At 38.5% G+C, this 23507-nt stretch overlaps 1 protein-coding gene across 2 annotated transcripts in view; it reads right to left on the bottom strand.

Moving 5' to 3' along the window:
* Window positions 1-2891: 2891 nt before the first annotated feature.
* Window positions 2892-23507, bottom strand: part of PKN2 (protein kinase N2) — a 51926-nt gene continuing 31310 nt past the window's right edge. For both annotated transcript variants that reach the window (XM_025153257.3, XM_040705415.2), the window contains 19 exons: window positions 19859-19976; window positions 18166-18311; window positions 17855-18068; window positions 14991-15176; window positions 14593-14702; window positions 12886-13029; window positions 12669-12744; window positions 12176-12350; window positions 11815-11944; window positions 11204-11340; window positions 11044-11119; window positions 10869-10960; window positions 9682-9858; window positions 9022-9084; window positions 8857-8933; window positions 8200-8342; window positions 6747-6854; window positions 5376-5456; window positions 2892-5295 (listed from right to left, as the gene is read on the bottom strand). In XM_025153257.3, coding sequence (XP_025009025.3) covers window positions 5092-5295; window positions 5376-5456; window positions 6747-6854; window positions 8200-8342; window positions 8857-8933; window positions 9022-9084; window positions 9682-9858; window positions 10869-10960; window positions 11044-11119; window positions 11204-11340; window positions 11815-11944; window positions 12176-12350; window positions 12669-12744; window positions 12886-13029; window positions 14593-14702; window positions 14991-15176; window positions 17855-18068; window positions 18166-18311; window positions 19859-19976 — 2457 coding nt within the window. In that variant the 3' untranslated portion in view covers window positions 2892-5091. The remainder of the gene's footprint in view (window positions 5296-5375; window positions 5457-6746; window positions 6855-8199; window positions 8343-8856; window positions 8934-9021; window positions 9085-9681; window positions 9859-10868; window positions 10961-11043; window positions 11120-11203; window positions 11341-11814; window positions 11945-12175; window positions 12351-12668; window positions 12745-12885; window positions 13030-14592; window positions 14703-14990; window positions 15177-17854; window positions 18069-18165; window positions 18312-19858; window positions 19977-23507) is intronic.

A 23507-nucleotide genomic window follows, 5' to 3' on the forward strand; every position in this document is an offset into this window, starting at 1 on the left:
TAACTGGGAGTCTTCTGGTTCCCGAGTTAATTTTGCATCACAGGTGCAAATTCATTTTAATTACCCAAATGAACAGCTGTAGAGGTCAGCTTGCTATGCATCTGGTCCTAAGCCATCCAGAAGGAGGGCTTTGTGTCTGGTGCTAACAGCACTGATGTTTAATAGCCCTCGCTGTTTTCTTGGTGGTTTTGTTTTAATCCTATTCTGCCACTCTAGACTATTGAAATGTGGCAGCTTAAGGTTTTTACTGTGAACAAATAACAAAGGCTATACAGTTCTTTTACATCACTGAAGCTGTTGGTTGCAGTCATGAAAAATGATTCTGCTACAGATGGGAAAGGTGTTCTTGGTAGTTGGGGGGGATTGTGTTCTCATGTCACATATTTCCTTAAACTTGGTTACAGCTACCTCTGTTACGTAGGCCTTCCCCATCTTACTTAGAGCTACTTAGGCTACCTCCTTTGGGAGCGGGCACGATGCTTTGAATGGATGGGGTTGTACCTTAGTGTTACAGTTTGGAAACGCAGAGGTGGAAATATACAGCAGGGGTACTTTTCAGCATGTGTCAGTATGTTAAAACTACTATGTGCAGTTTAGAAAGGAATGCTCCTATTTCAAATGCTTTCAAGCATTGGGAATAAGCACTTGACATGTGAGTGGGGAGTGTGTGCAGTTTGAATTTTTTACATGCACCAAAAGCTGTGTGGAGTGAGATTTAAAAGAAACATTACAAAGCTCTGCGGTGTAGAGAGGCAGAGGTGTGCTGTCCTGGCTGGGCCCTGCCTCTCCCTGCAGTTCTGCAGGTAGTTCGTGTAGGCCTCCGATGTAGAGATGGTATCATATAGACTGTGCAGGTTGAAGTGGTGCAACACCGAATGTGCTTTTGAAGGGGCAGTGTATTCTGAAAAGTGGTTACTTCTGGTTTAAATTGTCTGGTGTTTGTAAAGCATTCCAGGGAAAAAAATCCTGCAACTTTGAATTCATTTTTGTGCAGTTACTGATGCTTCAGTGTGCTGATCTATGAAGGGCTTTGCTTTTCTCACAGAAGCTTTTCCTTCAGCAGTGAGCTTTGTGTGTTTCTGGCTGGAGCATGTCTCAGCAGTGTGCATGGTGCAGCAGCAGTTCTCTGTGCAGCGATAGGTGTGACTTGAAGGAGACAAAAGTTTTTGTCCTGTAAATAAGCTCGAGCCTCTTGCAGCTCTGCTGCACTCTTGTAGCCCTTGTGATTGCCCCTGTCCTCCAGGTTAAGTGACGCTCTGGCTCCTTGGAAAAGCAGTCTCTAAATGTCTGGTGGCATCCTAAGTCTACTTAAAGCCACAAGAAATAACTGTATGAGTTTAAACTTATGTATACACACCTGGCAAGCTACCGCGCTTCCTAGGTGGCCGTCATCCTTGTGTTTTAAGTCAGAAGTTTCTTGCCTTTGAAGTGGGGCTCATACAGTTGCTGTAAACTGAAGTGTTAGTACAGGCATGAAGATGATGCTGGCACTTTGAAGAGATGCTCTCTGTAAGGAATTTTCTCCTGAGTCTTGAGCCTGGTTGTGGTGTAACTTGGAGAAGAACCTGCCCTAGTAGCTCAGTGGTCTTCTCAGGCTGAGGTGCAGCATGGGAGCCTGCTGGCTGCATGCAGTGACCTGACAGAGAACAGGCACATTTGCTCAACTGTCTTCCCTTTGCTGTTAACAACAGGGCAAGGTCAGACTGTCTTCCACCAGGAACTGCAAGCTGTAGCAGCAACGTGGAAGCTCAAGTAACTGCTTTCTAAAAACAGCAGACAGAGCATATTCTTGGACAATCTGAGCACTGAGTGAGGTGCAGCTCACTGCCATCGCTGCAGCTGGCAAGAGACTGCTTTCTCTGTTTACTAAATAGAAGTACCAAGTGAAGGGGATAGTGGGGTGAATTGCAGGATGAGCCATGATACCATGGCACGAAGGGAACGATGGCAGTACTGCTGGTTTCCAAAGAAAAGTCTGCGTGTAGTGAAGAGGCGTGACACCTCAGCAGCCTGGTTGGGGAGCATTCACAGGGGGAGAGGGCTCTGACCCTGGGCTTCCAGCCTGGTAGCTGAGTGCCCCCTGGATGCTGAGCAGAGCCCAAGCGGAGCAAGGAGGGTGGCTGCAGTTTGGGGTGTTGGTGGGTGCTCGGGTCCCTGCTGAGAAGCCTATGGTGTTGCTGGGAGCTGTCTCTGCGGTGAGACGGCTGGGACAAGACAGCAAAGGATGTGGCATAATATCTTTAGGTGCTTCCTATTTCACTGCAATTTAGACTAGATATTTAAAACTGTATTTTCGTTTGGATCTAGCCCTTTCTGGAATGTCTGCTTAGTTAAGCATTCAAGTAAGGTGGCTCTAGGCAATAGCCTTGTGAAATTTCAGCTCGTTCTTAAGAGTGGTGAGTAAAGATACATTTTCTAAGCGTACTCAGAAAAGAAAGCTTTTCATTCCTGTTAATAGAACAGGTTTACTCTTGGTTATGTGCAGGTTTTTGTTTGTTTACAGAGCTGCCCTACATAATGGGGGGAAAAAAGGCAGTCATGAAGAAATACCCAGGAGGGAGGGAATGCTGCCTTCCCCTGTCTTCAAAAGAAGCTTGTGAGGGGATAATGCAGAGCCAAGCTGGCCAGCTAATAATGCATGTGATCTTTTCCTGCTCCCTTTGGAAGGATTGCTCATCCCGATGTGACAAGACTACCTTAATTTGAAAGAAGGTATGTTCAGAGTTGATTATTTATTTGGACCTGAGGGGAAAAATGGGAGTGCACTGAACTGCCACTAAGAGACTGGTTTTCTGTAGGTCGCCTCCTGTTTGCAAGTTCTTTTCTGAAGTAACCCGTGGGAAAAACATGGCATCACTTCAAGAAACAGCAAAATCATGTTTGGGACACAATTTACAAATTACTCTATTTAAAACTTTAATTTGTGATATTAATGACTGCAAAACACTTAAAATGACATTGTTAAAGGCACATTTCATTTTAATGCATAGTGTACCATTCTAAAATATCCTAATTTCCTTACAAAGTGCTTGAGCAGCCACATACAGATAAAGTATAGCAAAATATATTTACAATCTAGGGTTTAAAATCTTAATCTGCCTAAAAATATTTAAAAACTACAGAGATAAAATTAGTGCTTTCTTTCAGCTTAACTGGGTGAACATACCCTGCCCTCTATTTTTTAAGAGATGTACTTAGATTAAAAAAGAGATTTCTGTACAAGATGTAGTTACAAAAGGTATTTTTCAGGATACTTTCATAATTGTTAAGCACCCTGTTAGATGCTCATATATATATTTGGGAACCAAGGGGGTAAGCTGACTGTACCTCAAAAGTATTTTGTTTCAGCTAGATACAGGAACGTAATTTGCTTCAAACTGCTGAAAAGTTCATTCTCTCCTCCTAACATGATTTGTTGAGTTGGTAAAGATGCCCTTCCTGCTTCCTGGGGTGGAGGAAGCCCAGTTCAGAACAATTAACCGTTATTCCCCATCGCCTTTCCTCTGCCTGACCCTGCAGGTCTGTCCAGCATTGTGATTTTAAGCCACCACCTCAGTGTCCAGTGGTTTCATCTTTGCATGATTACAATTATATGTTATTAATTCATTTCAGTGCTGATTCTCCCTATCTTAGCCCACCAACAGCAAACTCTTGGCCAGGATACACCTGTGAGATTGAATACACAACTTCTAAATGGCGCTAGAACAAAGGGTGACATTGGAAATTTATTTTCTACGAATTCATGTTTGCCTGCAGAACACCAGGTACCACAACAGGTCTTGGTTTACGAGTACACAGTGTCAGGTCTAAATTATTGTTCAACTTTTGAGGTACAGCTTTTAGTGTTAGGAGGTTTATAAAATATACAGTTTCTTTTTTTTTTTTAAATCAAAAATATTTATACATTCTGTTACAACATATTGCTTTTACTCTTGCTAACTGCCAATCTAAGTTCTGGAGTTCAGCGGCCCATACAAATATTTTTTCACTCAAAGTTTGATGTTGTTCACACGGCCACTGTGCAAAATCAATGAAGTGGTATAATTAAATTACTTGCCTGGACATAAGAATACGTTACAACTTCCAAATATACATGTTCACAGCATGTATACATTGCAAATCCTTATGTTTCCTAATGGTGATACGATATTGTACAGCAGATGCAGGATGATCTAGGTGGTTAAATACAGAATGGTTAACTTGTCTTCCACTCAGTGAGTGGAAAAGGCATGAGTTTGAGTATAGAAGTGGTTGGGCTTAGGAAACGCATATGCTTTGCTCTTTGTGGTTAGACTGAGCAACATCCTTGTTACATTCTTTGTTTCAACCAGAGTTTTAAGCCATGCTTAGAAAGCTTGAAGGCAAAACTGTTTGGCAAGTGGCTTTGTAAACTTCCTGGGTTTTTCGGGATTTTTATTTTTCATGGAAGCACTTACGCTGTTGTTATCTGAAAGGCAAGGCGTTTAACATTTTTCCTAATAAATACCATAGAAAATTTATAAAACAAGGCATTATCTGTTCTCAACACCGTTATTTTAAGAACACAAGAGGAAGGTGTACATAGAAATGTGTAGTTTTACAGACCGCACAAGACATTTAACTGAAATAGTTTGCCTTCTCCATCTAGAACCATGTTCTGTGTGAGTGTCATCAGTATCACAAACTTCTATTTCGTGTGGCTGAGTAGCATTACGTGATTACTAGCTCGAAGTCTGCTTTTCCCACCTAAGGCAGATACTTGAAAAAATGTTATCTGCTGTGGAAGAGTGAGAGAAACAGTACAGATCCAAGTGTGCCCACGTGTGGCAAGCTCAGTACAGCCTGGATTCACCCACTCAGCTTAAGAACTCCATAGAACTGCTTTCCAGTGCTCAGATAAAAAACAATATACAAAGAGGCCACTCTTCACAAGAGTGTAAAAACAGTACTTAAAAAGGATCTTCACATGAATTAAAAAAAAAAAAAACAACAAAAACCAACCAAAACAAAACAGAAGCTACAGGTGGCACAGAGAGCAATTGGAGGGGCGGTATTCTTCTGAGAGAGGCATTCTTGTGAGCCAGTCAGCTAGGATTTCACAGTGTCTAGAAGTTAACACCAATCAGCAATGTAATCAAAATCTCTGAACATCTCCTGCTCTTCTTCTGAAAGTATCCTTGGTTCCCGAGGTGGAGTGAGGATAGGTGCTTCAGAGGTAAATTCATCGTCAAAATTACTAACATCTTCTCTTCCTCTAATGGTGGGTACAAAAGGAGGCTTCACTTTCTTGGCCAGTAAAGCATTCCAGTCTATTAGCTGTAAAATAAACCAACTAGTGTTCAGTTTCCCATCTCTATTCCTTCATGTCCCTATAAAAAATGCTGACTTTGACTCACCCGGAAGAAATGATGCTTCTTTACATCCTCAGCATCTTTCTCTCCAGCTCCAAGACGTCGCTCTGGATTTCTTCGTAGCAGCTGACAAAACAAGAAAGATTTAAGTGTGAAAATTCAGAGGTAGTGAGAGGAAGGAGGGATAAGTGCTACCGTGTAAGAGTCAACACTGAGACTGGATGGATGGTGAAGTTCATATTGCCTAACTCGTGGTCCTCAGAGAAAGGTAAAGATGAAACTTTGTGTAGAAAGAGACAGCATTTCTCTTCTAGTGTCAGCTGAATCTCACAGGTAGATTGTACAAGCAGCCCAGCTCTGAACATGTACTGAGAGGACTTGCCTCTCTTACTCTGTAAATCTTAGCACCTGAAGTAATTTGTGAGGATAGTGTTCAGCACGCATAATAAGAAGCGTACTTTCTGATAGCGAGGATAGAGAACTTACATAAGCTAAAATTTCTGCTTGCTTGGCTCAGAAGAGAACAAATCTGATGAGGGTACTTCAGTGGTCAGTAGATTCCTTCCTTTGTTTTTCCTCATCGTGGCATACCTTCTTTTGGTACTGCCTTAAAAAAGAATTTGTTTTTCCTTACTCTAGAAAAACAATCCCCTTCCTGGGGGGAAGCACTCATTTTGAGCTACAGAATATTTCTGCTTTATCGTACGTAATTATTAACAGTACTTACTAAGACGTGCTTTAACTTACACACTACTGCCTACTCCTAAATTGGGTGCTCGACTAACAGTGCTCAGTGTCAGACTTTGAACCAGCTCCAAGAACTGCTCTTCCGTCAACTGAGATGAGCCTCTAACTCAGACACCTAAAGAAGTTAAAAGTCTGAAGTTAAGTAGAGGCATTACAATATGGAATAACATTAATAAAAATCACAAAATCAGCTGTTCTCTGAGAAGAGTGGGGCTCTGTAGGTGCCACGTGTATGGTGTTCCCTGCCCCAGTTGGAATGGAACCAAAAGGAGTTAGAAGTCTTTGAATTAAAATATTCATGTGACTACATTAAGCTACCAAGTCAGTCAATGCAGCAGTGTTCTGTAAGAAGAAGAAACCTGAACTTCTCTAGTTAGATATGATTATGAAACTTAGTTCTAGGAGAAAATAGAGCTCTAGTGTTTTACATTTCAATAAGAAAAGCTTGATCTCGTATAAGAAAGTGAAATGCCACTGAGTTTTCTTTTAAGATGAAACTGGGTGATGGCATGGCACAGCATAAATGAAGCAAGTCTGAAATTTGGTTGTAGAAAAGAATGAGTACAGGTTCTTAAAAGTATTCTTCATGAAAGTTATTAAATTCCATAGGACGGAAGAGGAAAAAGGACAAGAGGGAAACGCTATTTTTTTAATTATTTCATTTCTTACCCGTCTCATTATAGAGATGGCTTCTGTAGACAGAAATCGTGGATATCTTACTTCATCGTTTACAATACTGTCAAACACTTCTTCTTCATCATCTCCAGGGAAAGGAGACTATAATCGAAGTGATAAACCCCACAATTACTGAACAGGCTTAAAAATCACTCGCAGTTCAAAGAAGAAAAAATTGCAACGTTTTCAGCTGACAGCTTGGAGCTGGTCTTCCTAAATTGAAACTCTCCTTTCCCTGGAAATACACAATCCTTTTCCGTAACTAAGAGAGAATCTGTTATCCCTTCTAAGTAATCTGTTGTTATCCCTTTTTTTTTTTTTTTTTTTTTTAAACTAAAGGACTGTGCTTTAAAAGTGTGTTTTTAAAAGCAGAAAAACCTATAACTAACTAGTCTCTTTTCTGAACTCTTGACACAAGACAGATAGAGAATGTGGAAGGCATTTATTAGTTCTTTGCTGGGACAGCTGCCACCCACAAGTAACACGTGAAAGGCTGGTTTATATCTTCACCATGCTATAGCTTATGTTTTAGAGCGGCCTGAATGATGCAGACCACACCTTGCAAGTTTTTTGTCCTTTTTTTTTTTTTCCTCCTTAAAAAACCTGAAAGGAGCTACCTTTGTTTCAAAAAGAATACTATGACGAACAAATCTATAGTTTTCTCCCACATTTTTAGCATGTAAGCCATCACCACGTTACTCTGGAGATAACTCTAACAACATAGACCTGAAGGTAAGGCTACATATGCAATGCTAAGTAACTACCTAATAATAATTTCTTTGTACCATCTCATTTATACAGAACTGGGGCAATTCTGTTCGAATGGGTAATTCAGATAATTGGTAACTTCGGCATCATCTTTCACTACTACCCAGTTCTATGAATTAAGGTTTTCTTCCATTCAAGCTACAGGAGTTAAGGAGTTGATTTTCCAAACTCAGACACTGGAAAAAAGAAGACTGCTATAGCATTATGCATCCAAATTTGGCAATAAAAGATGAGGTAACTGAAATGGATAGTTGTTACTGCTCTGCCCTGCATGCTAGATACCGAACTCCCCAAACCAAACGTGCCATTTTCTTGCTGATATTAATGTGTCATTACCATAATTTGATTTAAGACATAATGATGTAATTAGAAGCAAACCGAACAAATTCAAAGGTCTTGAACAGACTATGACTCAGTTGCTTGCAGAGCAGCTTTTAACTTAAGCCCATGACATGACTAATCAATTTTGGCAGTGTTAAGAGCAGCTAGTATCAGTTAAATGGTTCCTGTTTTTTCTTAATGAATCTTGAAGATGCTCAGTCTAAAACTAGGTGTGCCTATACATACTGTATATCAATATAACTGTTGTGTGTAGGGCATATTAAATGTTTTACAGGCCAGTATTTTAAATTTTGTAACATACATTATTATGACTTCGTTGTATCTTACTGGAACGTACCTCACCCACAAGCATCTCATAGATAAGGACACCAAGACCCCACCAGTCTACAGCTCTTGTATAGGAAGTTTCTGTCAGCACCTCTGGAGCAAGGAATTCTGGTGTGCCACAGAATGTGCTTGTTCTGTCTCCAAATCCCATTCCTGAAAGGTTACAATTAATGAAAAGCAAGCAAGTTTTCTGCAACTCCACACATTATTCCTTTAGCAAGCAAAACCTCTCTAACGCAACTTCAGCTAAGTGATAATGAGGTCCTGGGGTCTGTCCTGAAAACTCACTCTAATGAGTTAAGTAAACATTCCCATATTCTTCCCTCCCATGCCCTTCTTCCAAGTGTGCTTCTGTATAAGCTTTTCTATATCTAACTCTACACCTTGATTTCACTGTACAGTGCCAACTTTAGTTTAAAATAAGGAAAAGAGTTCTAGAGCACGTGATGAAGTAAGAGTCAGCTGCCAGCTATTTCTCACAACTTAAGATCCCCATTAAAGAACTTCCTTCTGTCTCCCCTAATTGTACTGAGATGTATTTTTCCTTCAAATGAGACCAGATCAACATCTGAAGTACACATCTATCAGTAAGGAACAGTCAAGAGCAAGAAAGAAGGCTGATGGAACTTCCCTAAAATAAATATATAAATAAATGAAGAGCCATTACCTTCTTTGCAAAGACCAAAGTCAGCTATTTTCACAAAGCCTTCCGTGTCCAGCAATAAGTTATCCAACTTCAAATCTCTACATGAACATTCGAAAACAAGGTTTCTTTAGTGATATTTGAAATTACTGAAATATATCTGTCAGAAATGTGTCAGTGACCACTTACCTATAAACTATTTTGTGTTCGTGTAAATACTGAAGTCCAAGAACAACGCATGCTGCATAGAATCTGTTGAAAAGGTTGAAATTTGAGGTTTCAATGGATTTGAGTCTTGCTTTTCAGAATATGAAGTTCATCATAAAGCATCTGTTTTATTAGCCATCCTCTGAAAATTATGGTTTGCATTTTCTGGTACTGATTCATTTTATACAGGGTCAGAATTTAAAACTCAAATGCCAACAGTGTTCAAACTTGCAAGCTGTACATATGTTTACTTGGCCTGAAGAGTAAGTTTTGTGTAGGGTTTGCCATTGTGGCACTGAAGGATTCCTCATTTGTCTTATTCCTTCTTTTTTTTTTTTTTTCCCTTCCATCTTATTTTAACTTCTGATTTAGCTTTTTAATGTAATCTTCTCCAAAAAAAACCCCAACTATAAACATGAAATATCTGTATGCCATTATTTGCATTCAACCTAGAATGGTACACTTAATCTGCATATGTGTTTTTTTAGTTGAAAATAACATCGGTATCTGCCCTTTTAAAAACTCAGCAGTATTTTCTGAAATGATATAAGGTAGAGGCATGAGGCAATACCGTCATTCTTGCCCGGTGAAACATAACAAAACGCCCTTCCACTAATGCCACAGAAAGGGGTGGATACTCACACTGCTCTTGGTTCAGAGAAGACATCAGTATGAATGTGCATCATCAGATCCCCACCAGCAGCATATTCCATTACAAAGCAAACGTGATCTTTGGTTTGGAAACAAGCGAAAAGATTCACCAAGAAGGGATGTCTTACACTATTCACAGTTTCAAATATTCGCTTTTCACACATCAAGCTGCAAATAGGAAGAAAAAAAAAACAGAAAAAAAAAACAGTAAAACCTAAAGCTGAATCCTGAACCCACAGTTCAACTCTCAGAAAACGGTTTGTAACATAGATCTTATGCTTCCCCCCCTCTATTCCTCCAAGTAAGATAACAAGAATGTTTTTCTTTAGGAAAGAGCTTTTGATATTTCCACACATATTAAATTGATGCCAGGATATCCAAGGAGATGCATTTGGTCTTTCGCAAGTGAAAAAAGGCAACTTAGTGGTCCCTGAAGACAGAATCCTGCTCATTTTCCTTCCAAATCAGTACATGTCAATATCATGTAGCATCATGTTGCATCCATTTTAATTATGTATAACATACGTAGGCCAAAAGTTACAATATTGTAGATATCTATCTACGAGCACTCCTGATTATCTCTCCTTAATGCAGTTGATCATCAGCTTATTCTTAATACAGTTATTTATTTTTTTGCAACATAAACAGACATTAAACAGTTGTAGAAGCACCTTCTTGTGCTGAACTGAGATATCTGATGATATAACTGCCGTTTGACTTGGACAAAGATTAACAACACGAGCGTAGTATACACAAGGGAAAATATGAAGAACAGAGTTATGATAGAATGTTACAAGTTGCGAAATACCATCTTATGTATTTCTGCCAGCAAAGAAAGCATAGTCACTGTCCTCTTGGAATGTGATGGAATTCTATAAAACAATTAGAAGTGATGATTACAAGAGAATCTGAATGAAAAACAGGGTTGGCTTTAAAGCCAGAGCAGTAATACAGGCATGGTAAGAGAAGCACTAAAATAAACAGTGTTCTTGGTCTATCCTGCTTCTTCCTTGCCCCAGAAGAAAGGCTACAGGTCTATAACAGCCAACCGAACAGGGAGATTTGTTTTGTGCTTTCACTGAAAGCAGTTACTGTTTGGTAGAGCTTATAGTCGTGTCGCATGCAGAAAAGAACCAGAACTGATTTAGACAATCCATGCATGATATTTACAAACTGACCTGTCTACTTCATCACGAGCAACAATATCTCCTTTCTTTAAGGCTTTAATAGCAAACATCTCATTTGTGTTTTTGTACTCTGCCAGCAGCACCTGAAACAAAGAATAAATGACTTAAGACTTAAATCTAGTTTTTCACAGAGCCTTGAAATCTGATACAGCCTTTTCACATTTACCTTTCCAAAATGTCCTCTGCCAAGTACTGCACAACATCTGAAGTCCTTCAGACTGAATTGAAATCTTTGTTGTGTTCTATGTAAATAAACACACGCTTTTCAGTTAGCTGACTATAATAAAGGTTATGCATATTCAACACCAAAACCATAGCATTTTTACCTTCTATCTTCAGGTTCTCGGATGTTGGTGTATTTTATGTCTGAATGTGGAACATCAGACTCACAGATTATTCCAGGCTGGAGTTTTGGAACAATACTATTTCTACCATTCTCAAAATCAAAAGTTGATACATCATCCTGTGAAGAAAACAGCATTTGGAAATTTTAAAACTTTGAAAATTTAAAACAGATTGCTAAGGCAAAGAGATACAGAAATGTTTACCTTAAGAATTCCATATGCTTAACACAAGAATTATCTAAGCCAAAACTTTATACCTTAAGATAATACATATAAACAAGCCTTTAACAGAATGATGAAAGCTACTCCTCCAGTTATTCTGCTCTTTCTTAAAAAAAACAAAAAAGAAAACAAAAAAACCCCTACATTTTCCTGAATACTCCCATGATTTTTAGGCATTTTTTTTCCCCCTCGTGAAAAATCACAGAAACAGTTTGCCACCGTGGATAATCACAGCATTCTGTTTAGACAGTTTTGTATGTGTAAGTTACGGGAGCATAATACTTAAATGTAAAGGAAGAAGCCCATCATAAAGATATTAACATTACAGCCCTCATAAAACCATACAGCCTGAAATTCTTAACTTTACTTGCCTGAGCTGGCATGTCAGGAGCCTTCATCTCAGAGGAAGGTTCACATATTTCCCCAAGGGAAGATGCGCGAGGCGGAGCAGGTGGAGGCTCAGGCTCCAGCTCAAAGTCCAATTTGGCTACAGGAGAGTCACTGGCAAGAAAATAAAATAACTTCTCAGCATACAGCAGAGAAAGGTTTAATAAAAACCAACTTAAAACTGGATGTTACGTACCATCTGTCTATAAAATAGATTTCCAAAACAGAATGCTGAAAGGTCTGTCTTCGGTGTTGCAGAAAATTCATTTTACAAACCTTTTTGCATAAACATTTTATTACTTTACTCTCTCTTAAGAGCATTAAGAAGCTGTAGGTGCTGCCTACCTGGCTTGCAGCGCCAGTTCAGGAATGCGTGCATCAACCACTGGCACTGTGGCAGGTACTGGTGCTTGAGGGCTGAAGGTGCCAGAGTGGTTCACTGTAGGAATAGCTCTTCTCACCAGCCTTCCCCAAGTGGCTATATTGATATTCATCTGAGGAGCTCTGAGAAATGTTTTGCCTGAGGATATTGTGAAAAAAGAAGGTGCAAGTAATTACCCGATTAGCATATATTATCTGTAACTTTTAAAAAATAATCATATTCATCAATTTTTAGTTGATGAAGAACAAACTCAATTTGAAGCACTCCTTACAATTCACAGTCGCTCGATATTAAGTGCTAATGTATAATAAGGAACTCCTGAACAAAAATTTTCCTAGTGAGGCGCCAAATACTTCATTATCGACAGCTTTATTCACAGACAAACCTTAAATCTCAGTATGAAAATATCACAAATATATATAATTTTAAAGCTTTATGTTTGTACTAAACAATTACCTTGCTGTTTGGAAAAAATTTTCTTCTGTCTCTGAAGTTTTGGTCTTCTTTCAATAACTGGATTAAAAAACGTGACCTGCAGTTCAAGGAACGTATGTTATCATTCAAGTTTCAGAACAAAATGCATCCTTAAAAGTTAAAGAAAAAAAATCTGTTAATCTACTCTGCAAGATAATACTTGCAACTATGCCCAAGCATTTGAAGGAACAACACTCACCTCTGCAAACAGAGTGCCCTGGGGCTCAAGATACAGACACATGCCATGCCGTTGGTTGTCCAGGAAATCTTCCAGCCTCAGAAACTTCACTGCACACAGGGATCTCCAGTCACGCCAATAAACTGAGATTTCCAATTCACGTGACTATGACAGCAAGCACACACAGGAAATTACTTAGGAGTAATTGTTCTGCAAGAATTACCTCTCCATAACCATAAGATCTAGCGCTTCGTGCTCAAGATGCAGAGCTTTTATGGCTGTGAGCCACAGTGAGCAAACTCTCACTAGGATCACTATACATCATTCTGCATGAGTTCAAATGTGATCTCCAGCATCCAAATAAAAAGTGTAAAATTGCCAAGAATAGAAGGAAAGAGTCAAAAAAAATTCACCAGTTTTCAGTCAGTCTAACAAAAGCACTGGTTCAGTACCTCACAGCTTAAGCTCTGGGAAAAAGTTTTTAACTGTTCTTAGAAAGCTCAGCTTTGCTGATGTTTTACATTACAGGTATTGAATGCGTCAATTGAATTTCATGGCTGTACAGTGACACTTTTGCGTTTGGGTACACCTCATGATGTGTACCTCAAGACTTTATACTCCATTTCTAGAAATACATGCAGTTTTTTGTAACATGGTCGTGAAGGGAACTGCCTCTATCTTGCCAGTGGGATTATACATTCTTAAGGCATCTTATAAGCTCTGAACAAAACTTGCTACAAACTGCAGCGCACCATACAGCGTCAGCATTGTGTGGTACTGTTTTCAGATGGCATAACTTAATTCCATCATGGTGCATCAGCTCACCCTCTTTATCTGATACGTATGGGTTTTCAAGGAAAAAGAAGTTAAGAGGAAGCAACAGAAAAACATCACAGGGTTGAGAACACGGGTCTGAAATACAGGGGGATGATAGGTGGCCACACCCAGCAAGAAGCAAGATTCTTGTCTGGCACCAAAAAGCCACTTAAAAGCCATCTGAAAATAATACACAAAAAGTTACAGACTATAACTGCTAGTTTTGTTCTGTACTCCTGCTGGGAACCTTGATTTCTCTAGCTGCAAGTCTAAATTTGCATCCTTTCTTCACTGTGGAAGGGATTTGGCTTGGCTTAGACAGGTGGGGTGGTGAGAGTGAAATACTGGTCAGTAAAACCAGGAAGGTAGGGGTGGGTTTTTTCCTGTTTTTATTCATTTTTTCTAATTATGTCTATGCATCAGTTTAGGTTTTTTTTTTTTTTTTAAGGTTTCTAAAACAAGGCTTAATTTTTAGCCTACTTTACACTGATTGAAAAATAAGAACTGATCTGCTTCACCTGAGAACATGTAATAATTATGGATAAGCACTGTAAAAATTCTATGATATAGGTTTGCCAAAATATCTGAACTGTATTTGATATAGTTTCCTTATAAATAAAAAGCTGATCTCAGCACCTTTGTTAGAGGCTAAAAAGACAGTAAGTGTTAGGCCTTGGAAAAGACATTACATCTCCTTGTAAGCGAGAAAAGATAAAAGTTGTAGAATGGCAACCCACCAAATCAGCTTATCTCCAGGTTACTCTTTCTGTTAGGGACAAGAATACTTGTGTATGTATAATTTGAACTTAACCACAACAATAATAAATAAATAAATAAATAATATATAAAGCAACATGATTTTAATCTACATAATTAACTATACATGTCAATGAAGTAAGACTGCATCTTTACCCTGTCAAGTTCCAGTGTAAATTTCTGATCCCACGACTGATTGGAAATAGGTTTCCAGCTAGTCTGACCAACCACAGTGTTATCCAGCTTCAGTACAGCACAGACTTCATCTGTAAGTAAAGTACACAAACTCAGCTTAGAACTATAAGAGGATTTTCCACAAACAAAGAGGTCTTCAGTAAGTTTCCCTTAAAAAGAGCTCTCATATTTAATTGGTTCTTACGGTCATAATAGTGCAGGCTTTTTTATTTCTATTTTTAAATCCATAACAACTTGACAGCTGAAGGAACAGCTAATTTTACAGCCTCAAGTCAATTTAGTATTTCTAATTACAAAACACAGCATGCATATTAAAATGTAAATAAAAGATAAGCATAAAAGTAGAAAGTATACTGAACTGGACAAGTCATCAGTTTTCAGGAGGTTTTTACTAATCCCAGCTTTAGCTTTAGTGGTTCTGCCCATGAAAGTTGTTCTGACTTCATTTGGACTCCAACCAGGTAGAGTAACTGATGTGGCTTTCGATCGACCAGGGACATTTTCTAAGATGTCTTGGCAGCCCATTAGCCTAACTTCCAGGGTACCTAGAACAAGACAAACAACTAGTTGTCAAAAATTTCTGTGCTCAAATGTGCCAAGTGAATGACTAATGATTGATATTATGGCAATAGCTCATATTGGAAACCGTGCTGGGTATAATAGAGATCAGATAAAAAACAAGCAATGGATTTAAGATAGACAAACCTGAAAGTAAGCATTAAAAAAAAGTGAAGTATGTGAGAGTCAGCCTTCTAGAAGGAAGCGACAGTTCACCACAATGCCACAAAACCAGTTTTTGTTCTATAATTTAGCCTCAGAAAAACCTGTCTTCTGTTAAGAATCTAACTGACTCGGGTTCAAGTTCTAAGATGAAGCACTTTCTAAAGTGACCAATTTAACATTGCTCATGGGACACTATCAGTTTTCCTTGAGTTTTACATAACCAAGTAATATTGGATAATAAGCAAGCAATACTGGAATAGATTGCTTAGATAATTAACATGAACACACTGACTGTTGAGACTTCATGTTTAAAATAAAACAAGAAATGAAATTTGCCTGCTGGCTGCTTAAGTCCCGTTTGAGTTAGTAGATAATTTACAATCATTGAATTGTTAGAACTTTACTGAATTGGGACTTAAGAAAGCTGAGACAGCTGAGAAGCTATTCTTCAACATCTTCAACCAACTGAGGAAGAGGCTGTGGTTTTAATTTGAAAGAGCTTCCTCCAGCAGCACAGCAGCATCTGAACATAACGGATGGCTTGCCGTATCCTGTAAAGATAGCATCTGTACAGCTATGACACAACTAACAGTGATGAAATTGACTATTAAAAGTGGTGAAATTAGTTCAAAACCATGTAGTCACCTCTTAGGGTGACTCTTAGCTCTTAGGGTAGCATAGCTTCTATGTATACAGAACTGCAAAACTTAAATATACACTTTTGTAACAGACAGCTAAATCAGACCAAACCTACACGTGGCCTGGCAATATTATAGCCCACAAAACAGACTCTGACAGACCAATCTGAGATCATATTCCATCTTGTAAGGATCTAACAATCGTAAGTGACAGCTTGTGTTTCTGAGAACAGCATAACGGTATACACAGAAGGATTCTGTTGGCTCCCCAGACAGTTTAAAAAATAAAACAATACTTCATTCCAAAACTGTTTAGAAAAAAAACCCAATGAATTAATATGCAGAAAGATCATAATCTTGTAGAATGAGAGACATACAAGAAAGTCCCATTGGAGCGTTTAAAATAGTATGACAGTAGCATCCATCTATATTTCACAAAGTGTTAGAGGCAAAATACAAAGACACTGCTAAATCTAGTTCAATATAAAGGTTCTGTGTAGTTAATATGAAAGTGACAAATTAAGAGCTCTACAAGGATGTAGCTCTGTTTTGATAATTCCTATTAGAAAGTACCAGTATATACCTTAATATGTACCTATTGGTTGTGTTCAGAGAGGAGTTAGTCACTGCAATGTATATGACCCATGATTATCTTTTACAAAAAGACTAAAAAAGGCTGTTGTAAAAAAAGGCATGATGTGCCATGCACATCACAGATCATTTGAGGGGGAACTTTTTTGTCAAATACAATCTCTCCTCTCAGCGTCCTCACAAGGGCTCACAGTTGTCCAAGGTTCTGATGCTTTTTACCCTCGGTTACTTTTGGTAACAAAATGTAGGGCAAGTAGTCTTGTCCATTATTGCTGCAGCTTGGCAGAAGAGTTCCTCCTCCTTCTTTTAAAATAGAACCCTACTTGAAAACTAAATTCTGGCATCAGTTATACACACTTGAAGAGAGTAACCTTCAAGTTAGAGATTGTAAAACTTTTTCCTCTGTTGATAGTTGGTTTAATAGTTACTTATAGAACTGTTTAGGAAACAAACCAAACTCTGTAGTAGCAATTCATTTGTGGCCACTTAATAAATATATTTAGTAAAGCAACATATCTTCAAGTGTTCAAAATTTTTATTTGCTTTAAGAGCAAAATACTTCAGGAAAACACTTAGAAGTTCTGTTAAAAGTCTGGCTCATCTGTTTGAAAAGTTTACTTCTAATGAAGGACAATAATTTCAGGCGAACCCAACTTTGAGAAATTGCATAAAGCTTATAAGTATGTTCCCTCAAAGTAGGCTAAGTCTATCCATTAATAGGGGCTTTGATAGCTCTGTGCATTTTTGTTAGGATCTCCCTCTTTGGTTTAGAAATAAGTAAGTTTCTAGTAACATAAATCTCACCTTCTGGGAAGCCACTGTAGTCCAGTGAGCAAAACAGGGATTGGGAGGAAATCTGGGTGCCTATTTCCAGCTCTGCCATACTTGTTGTATGACCAGGGGAAGCCACTTAACCCTTCTGCACCTCAGTTTCCCCATCTGTAAAATGGGGATAATAGCACTTGCCCACCTTTAAAACTGCTCGATAATCTGAAGGTGAAAAGCAGTTAACGCTCATAATATTGTTCCCCAGTGACCTAACTTAAGGCCAGAACTTCACTTTTTTTTTTCAGCAGGATTATAAAATGGTGAACAAATAAATCACAGACGTTGCATTATTGACTTTAAATGCCTTTGTCTAAAAACAAACAAACAAAAAAACCAGACCAAACCACACAACCAACAATGAAAGATTTCCAGAAAGGCAAAGTTAACACTAAAGACCAGTTTTATACCATGTAGTGAAAATAAAAGAACTCCATAAAGCGTACCTGTTAAAGCTGCTGGTTTGGACAGTGTACTGTATTGGTTCTGAGTAGATATTACACTTTGACGAGGACTTAATGTGGGTGAAGAGACCAATGAAAGCTCCTCTATAATAATACTACTTTTGGGATGGTTTTTAGGAAGTTCATTCAATCTCTGTTCCAGTGAATACTTTAACAGGTCCAACTTCTGGCTTGATTCATTAAATCTTGCTTGTGCCTTTTTAAAATACAAAAACAAATACAATATTTGATGTTTTTTTTCCCCTTGAAAGAACATTTAAAGTAAAGTTTCAGAAATTGTAATGATAAATTACTTCTGAAAGTGCCTTTCTGTCGGTAACCTTCCCAGATCCAAGTAATTTCATCACATTCTTTGCACCTTCTGCAACAGCATATTCTATCCTAAAATGATGCCGTAGTTCTTCCATTCGGAGTTCAAGAGGGCTTATCACAGGTTTTGCTGCAAAGAAATATAAACAAACGTCACTGAAAACCACACCCTTTCTTAACACCTTTATATATCAAACCCACCCCAATGCACACAGAGGGGGAAAAAAATTCAGCTTCAGTAGACCAAAGAAAAGCTTTATGCATGTCATAAAAGTAACAGTGAAATTCTAATTCAAAAAAATTTTAATTCTCTTTTGAAGAATGAAAGTAGTCATCACAGCCTCACTGCAGTACACAGGTAGTACTACTTGTGGGGCAGTGATTGTTAGAAGGTGCAAGAAATAAAAGACGTCATTAGGGATAAAAGAGCTTCATAGAAAGCCAAATCTCCCAAACATCAGCAGCTGGCAGAAAGAAGTTCTGAGAGTTGCACGCTTCTGAATCACATTCTGAGGGTTTATCTTTCAAACTGTTTTCTAGCTATATATCCCTGATATATATCCCTGATCAGCTTCTGAGAATTCTCTTGCTTCATACTAAATCCCAGGTTATCTGGTTGTGCGAGTATGGGGAATGTAAGAGGTCTCATATAATGCCTTCCCCAAACAGTTTGCGTTAACAGCTTTTAACATCCACCTCTTACAATGTTAAGATTTCCTGAACAGAAAAAGTTTCTTAGATATATTTCTCAGTGTTTTCAGCTCTAGGAGTAGTAGGAACATAAACAGGCCTTTGAAAGCCCTTTCTAGCTTTTTAATACCTACTTATAGAAAAAACAATATGTGCTTTCACAGATGCACACTTTTTATCCTGCTCATGCCTTCTTGTAAGTCTAAGCTAGAAAGCAGACTATACATTTTATGGATTTCTTTGTTTTTCTGTGGAACAAACAACACACACAATCCATGTGATAAGATGGGGTGTTGAAAGCCAGAAGCATTATAACTGTAAAACAAACCAACTCCACAAAACAAACAGTACCTACAGTATACTGAGGCCCCAATTAGGAGCATTATCTTACAATTTCGGTACTCTGTGAGATACATACAAATGAAGCTTAAAACTTAGAGATGTACCAATATGCCCACAACTTTTAGTACACTCATGGCTATTAAAGTCCAGGGGTTGTGCAATTTTAAAACTACTTTTGCATGCTGTCTGTGTTTCAAATTGCATCTCTTTTTTAAAAGTACTGATTTTTGGACTATTTCCCAGTCAAGCCTAAAGGCTAATATAATAAAAGTTTCCCTACATCTCTGTTCTCACTAGTAATAATTAGGTCAATCTACTCAAGGATGCCAAACAGGCTTTATAGGTACATCAGATCTTTTCTTTATACTTTTCACTATCCTAAAAAGAGTTTTCTCTGAAGTACTAGTTATTGTCAAAACAGAGAAAACACGTACAGAGAATGAAGTCTACAAAGCAAGAGTGGACTTGATAAGAAATGAACAAGACGATGGAGAGAGCCTGTATTTCTCTTTGATAAGCTCCAAGGTACTTGGCTCTTTTCAGTTTATGCAAGTTTGTCTAACCTTTGTTTTAGATATTTAGCTCTGCGTGCATATGGGTACATATCTATGTGGTATTCTGACATTAATAACATAAGTCCATCACCATTATCAAAAGCCAATTCATTGGTCTGAACTGCCTGAAGAATCTGCATCCTTATAACTTCTATTTTTGTCTTGCTGTCTTGGAGCATCTGCTGAGCTGTGGCAAGAAGTTTTCGATCCTATTGAAACAAAAAAATAACATTGTAAACTCTTCACAATACAATACATTGAAAGCTTTACAAACCACTTGCTCAGGAACAAGAACTATGTAGCTCATTAGGTATAGCAGACCAATTCAACTAACCACGTTAATAATCTGGAGGCAATCAGGTTAGGACCAATGGGTATTCGGATGGATTTATAGACTACAAACCACTCCCACGAAAACTGTGTTTAAAGCTGGATAAAGGAGGCACAATCTAGAAACGCCACACATGTAGATGAATATTTTTAAGCTGATGCTAAAGAAAGAACATTATATAAAGTGCAAGATACCTCCATCCTAGGGAGAATGACAAGTTTATAGTGAATCACAGAATGGCTTCGGTTTGAGGGGACCTCAAAGATTACTGAGTTCCAACCCACCAGCCATGGACAGGGCTGCCCCCCACCAGCTCAGGCTGCTCAGGGCCCCATCCAACCTGCCCTTAAGCAGCTCCAGGGATGGGGCACCCACAGCCTCTCTGGGCAGCTGTGCCAGTGCTGCACCACTCTGAGTGAAAAATTTCCCCCAAATGTCTAACCTAAATCTCCCCTCTTTTAGTTTAAAGCTTTTTCCCCTTGTGAATATAAGAACTCTTCTAATAATTCTTCCATCAACCAAATCTTCTAAATGAAATACATACAAGAATCATTGTGCCAATTCACCTGAGTTAAATTTCAGTCTCAACATGAGAAATATGAAGTTAACTCACACAGCACATTATATTCAGTTCTTAATAATTCTGCATTATTTTTGCCTGATCAAACTGATTATTTTCCCAGTAATAAACACAAAATATCAGATTACTTCACCAGCTATTTCATCAGCAACTTAGGGACAACATTTTTTTTTTCCTAAATAAAAGGAGCTACCCAATTCCTTTTTTCAAAACTCATAACAAGAGCTTAGAGGAGAACATTTCTGAAGATGAACTTTCAGATTCATTAATAATATCAATTCACTCTCAGGAGCGTGGATAGATATCCTGATGTGTTTCTCAGGTATGCCGTTTTTTTTGGTCCCAGAGCTACTAGAGATTTGATTTCTGATGGATTATCAAATGGTTGGATGGGGAATTACAAGATAACTTAAGGATGATCTGACTTAGATTGAAACAGAAAAGGAGCGTGGGAAAAATTAAGGCAGTCAATTTGTCATGGCTGTGCAGTGCCAGATTAACAAACAGTAATCAGTATAGATGAATACTGCACTTGCTGTAGCCCAAAGGCCACTCTGGTTAACTCATTTTGCAACCACTCCATAACCTCATTATGAAGCCATTTCACCACAAACGTGGTTTATACTTACATTTTTAATTTTCTAATGAAGTTATCAACTATTTAAGACTTGGAAGAGATTTTATTTCTCCCCTTGCCCCCATCAAGACAACTACTGCATAGTACAGATTCCCAGAGCTAGAAGGATTGGCACTATGGTATATGTGAGTACTGTAATGAGGATGTTAGAAAGATCAGTATGCTGAGAAGAAAAAAAAACCTGCATTCACAGATCTCCACTATGACCTCGCACCGAATGCATTACTCACTCTGATATCTGTATAGTAGTCTGTGTTCTGCTGGGTACACACTCTTGATTTTAATTTGTAATATTAATCGATGTTTCAAATATGAAGACTGGCGTAAGCCCTATGTTTATAATGTCCTTATGCTGAAGATTCCACATCTGCTATCCAACTATTTCATTAGTACACTTAATTTTCTTAAATGAGTGCCTTCTCAAATACAAACATCACCTTTGGAAATAACTACTGCCTACAGCAGAGTACAGGATCTAACTGCTTACATACAAGTTCAGAATCCTATAGTAAACTTCATCCATGCATCATCCTGATGCAGGCATATTCTGAAAGCATTTTTCATCTTTGTTTTTATCTAATTTTTCATGTTACTTCACCTGACTGTCTCCCACATCCTGTCACTCCACCGGAGGCACTTGCACAGAATGACCATCAGTGTGTAAAACTGAGGTAATTTAATGTTACTGAATTAGCTAGGGATTGTAGCTCATCCAGTGTTTTCAAGGGAAAGAACATCCTCCCATCCTCAAAATCAGAATGGATGTGTTATACTTAGCAGCTCTGTTAGTGCTGGGGTCTGAATAAAAATATTTCAAAGCATCTCTTGTGTACACAGAAACTGACAGTGCCTGTTAAACTGATCTGCAAAAGCTGTCATGAGATCTCAGAGATCCTGAAAGTCCAAGGAAAGATGATCAATACCTCAGAAACATGGCAGAATAGGTTGAGCTGAATGCTACTGAAGAAAGTAGTACGAGTTCACATGGAAAACCTTCACCTGAGATAACACACTTATTATTATTAGCAGACTGGTTTTTTTTTTAATCTTTAAGAAACAAACTACGACCTCCCTCCATTAAAGTTGTTTGAAAATAATACAGCAAATCTGAAATTTCATCGTAGTATGCCTGAGTAACAGTCACAAAATAGTTTAATATACTTTAAAGAGGGCCCTTCTTAGTGTTCCCAATTACGTGTTGGATTCAAAGTGAGGATTTTCTGCCCCTTTTGGCCACCTCGTCCAGAAACTTAAGTTCAGTTTTTTACAACTTAATCATTATACTTAAGCCTACAATATAAACCCTGCTGAATTACCTCACTACATAGTACTACGACCATGAGAATGAACACACATCCTTTCCATCCAGCTTGCTGAAGCAGCTGGCAATGCTTTAGTGTTTCCAGCTCGTTTTCAGCAGCAGTTACCACATACACCCAAACTGGTGTTACCGATTGATAGAACAAGATTCTATCAACAATTTAAATTGCACGCCTCAGTCATAAAGCAAGCCAGAATTTACCCCTTCTTCCTAGTCTGATCAAAGCTTGCTAGCAGTGTCTGATGTTATAGCCTGAGCATTTAGTTAAGTTCTTTTCAGGCTGTTATAAGGTTACTTGCTGAGGGTTTATTAGGGACTATTAGGGATTATAAATCATGTACATCTTTTGATCCATTTGGATCAGCTGATTATTACTTTTGAGCAAGCCTGATATTAAGCACATGGCCCCAGAGGACGCAGACTCCAGGCTTCCCAGGAGCTGAGGAGTACATTCCTCGGCCTTTAGTCATAAGGTGCTGCAGATACCTCTTCCACCTGCCCCAGGCTAGTAGGTGACAGGTCACTTTCAGCTGAGGTTACCAGCACCAGCTGGCTCACAGGTCAGCATGGGCTTGATGGCACTTATGGGCCATCTAGTCTAAAATGATTTTTCAGAAAGTGAGCAGCACTCTGCAGTTTTAGCAAGAGGTACAAAGAAGTCACAGAGTAGGCAGGTGCGAAAGTAATCTGCCTCTCCACTGGTCCCTGGGAGAAATTCATTCAGAAATATATAGTTCCTCACCACTACTTTTTGGTTAGTACAAATTCTAACTGGCAGCAATGCAATTTACAGAAGTTTACTTTTCAAATCAAACATTTCTTTTGAGTAAGCTCACTGACTCATCTCATCCGTGTGTTGGGTCAGCCAGAT

The sequence above is a fragment of the Gallus gallus genome, chromosome 8 (assembly GCF_016699485.2).
Source record: "Gallus gallus isolate bGalGal1 chromosome 8, bGalGal1.mat.broiler.GRCg7b, whole genome shotgun sequence".
Lineage (NCBI taxonomy): Eukaryota > Metazoa > Chordata > Aves > Galliformes > Phasianidae > Gallus > Gallus gallus.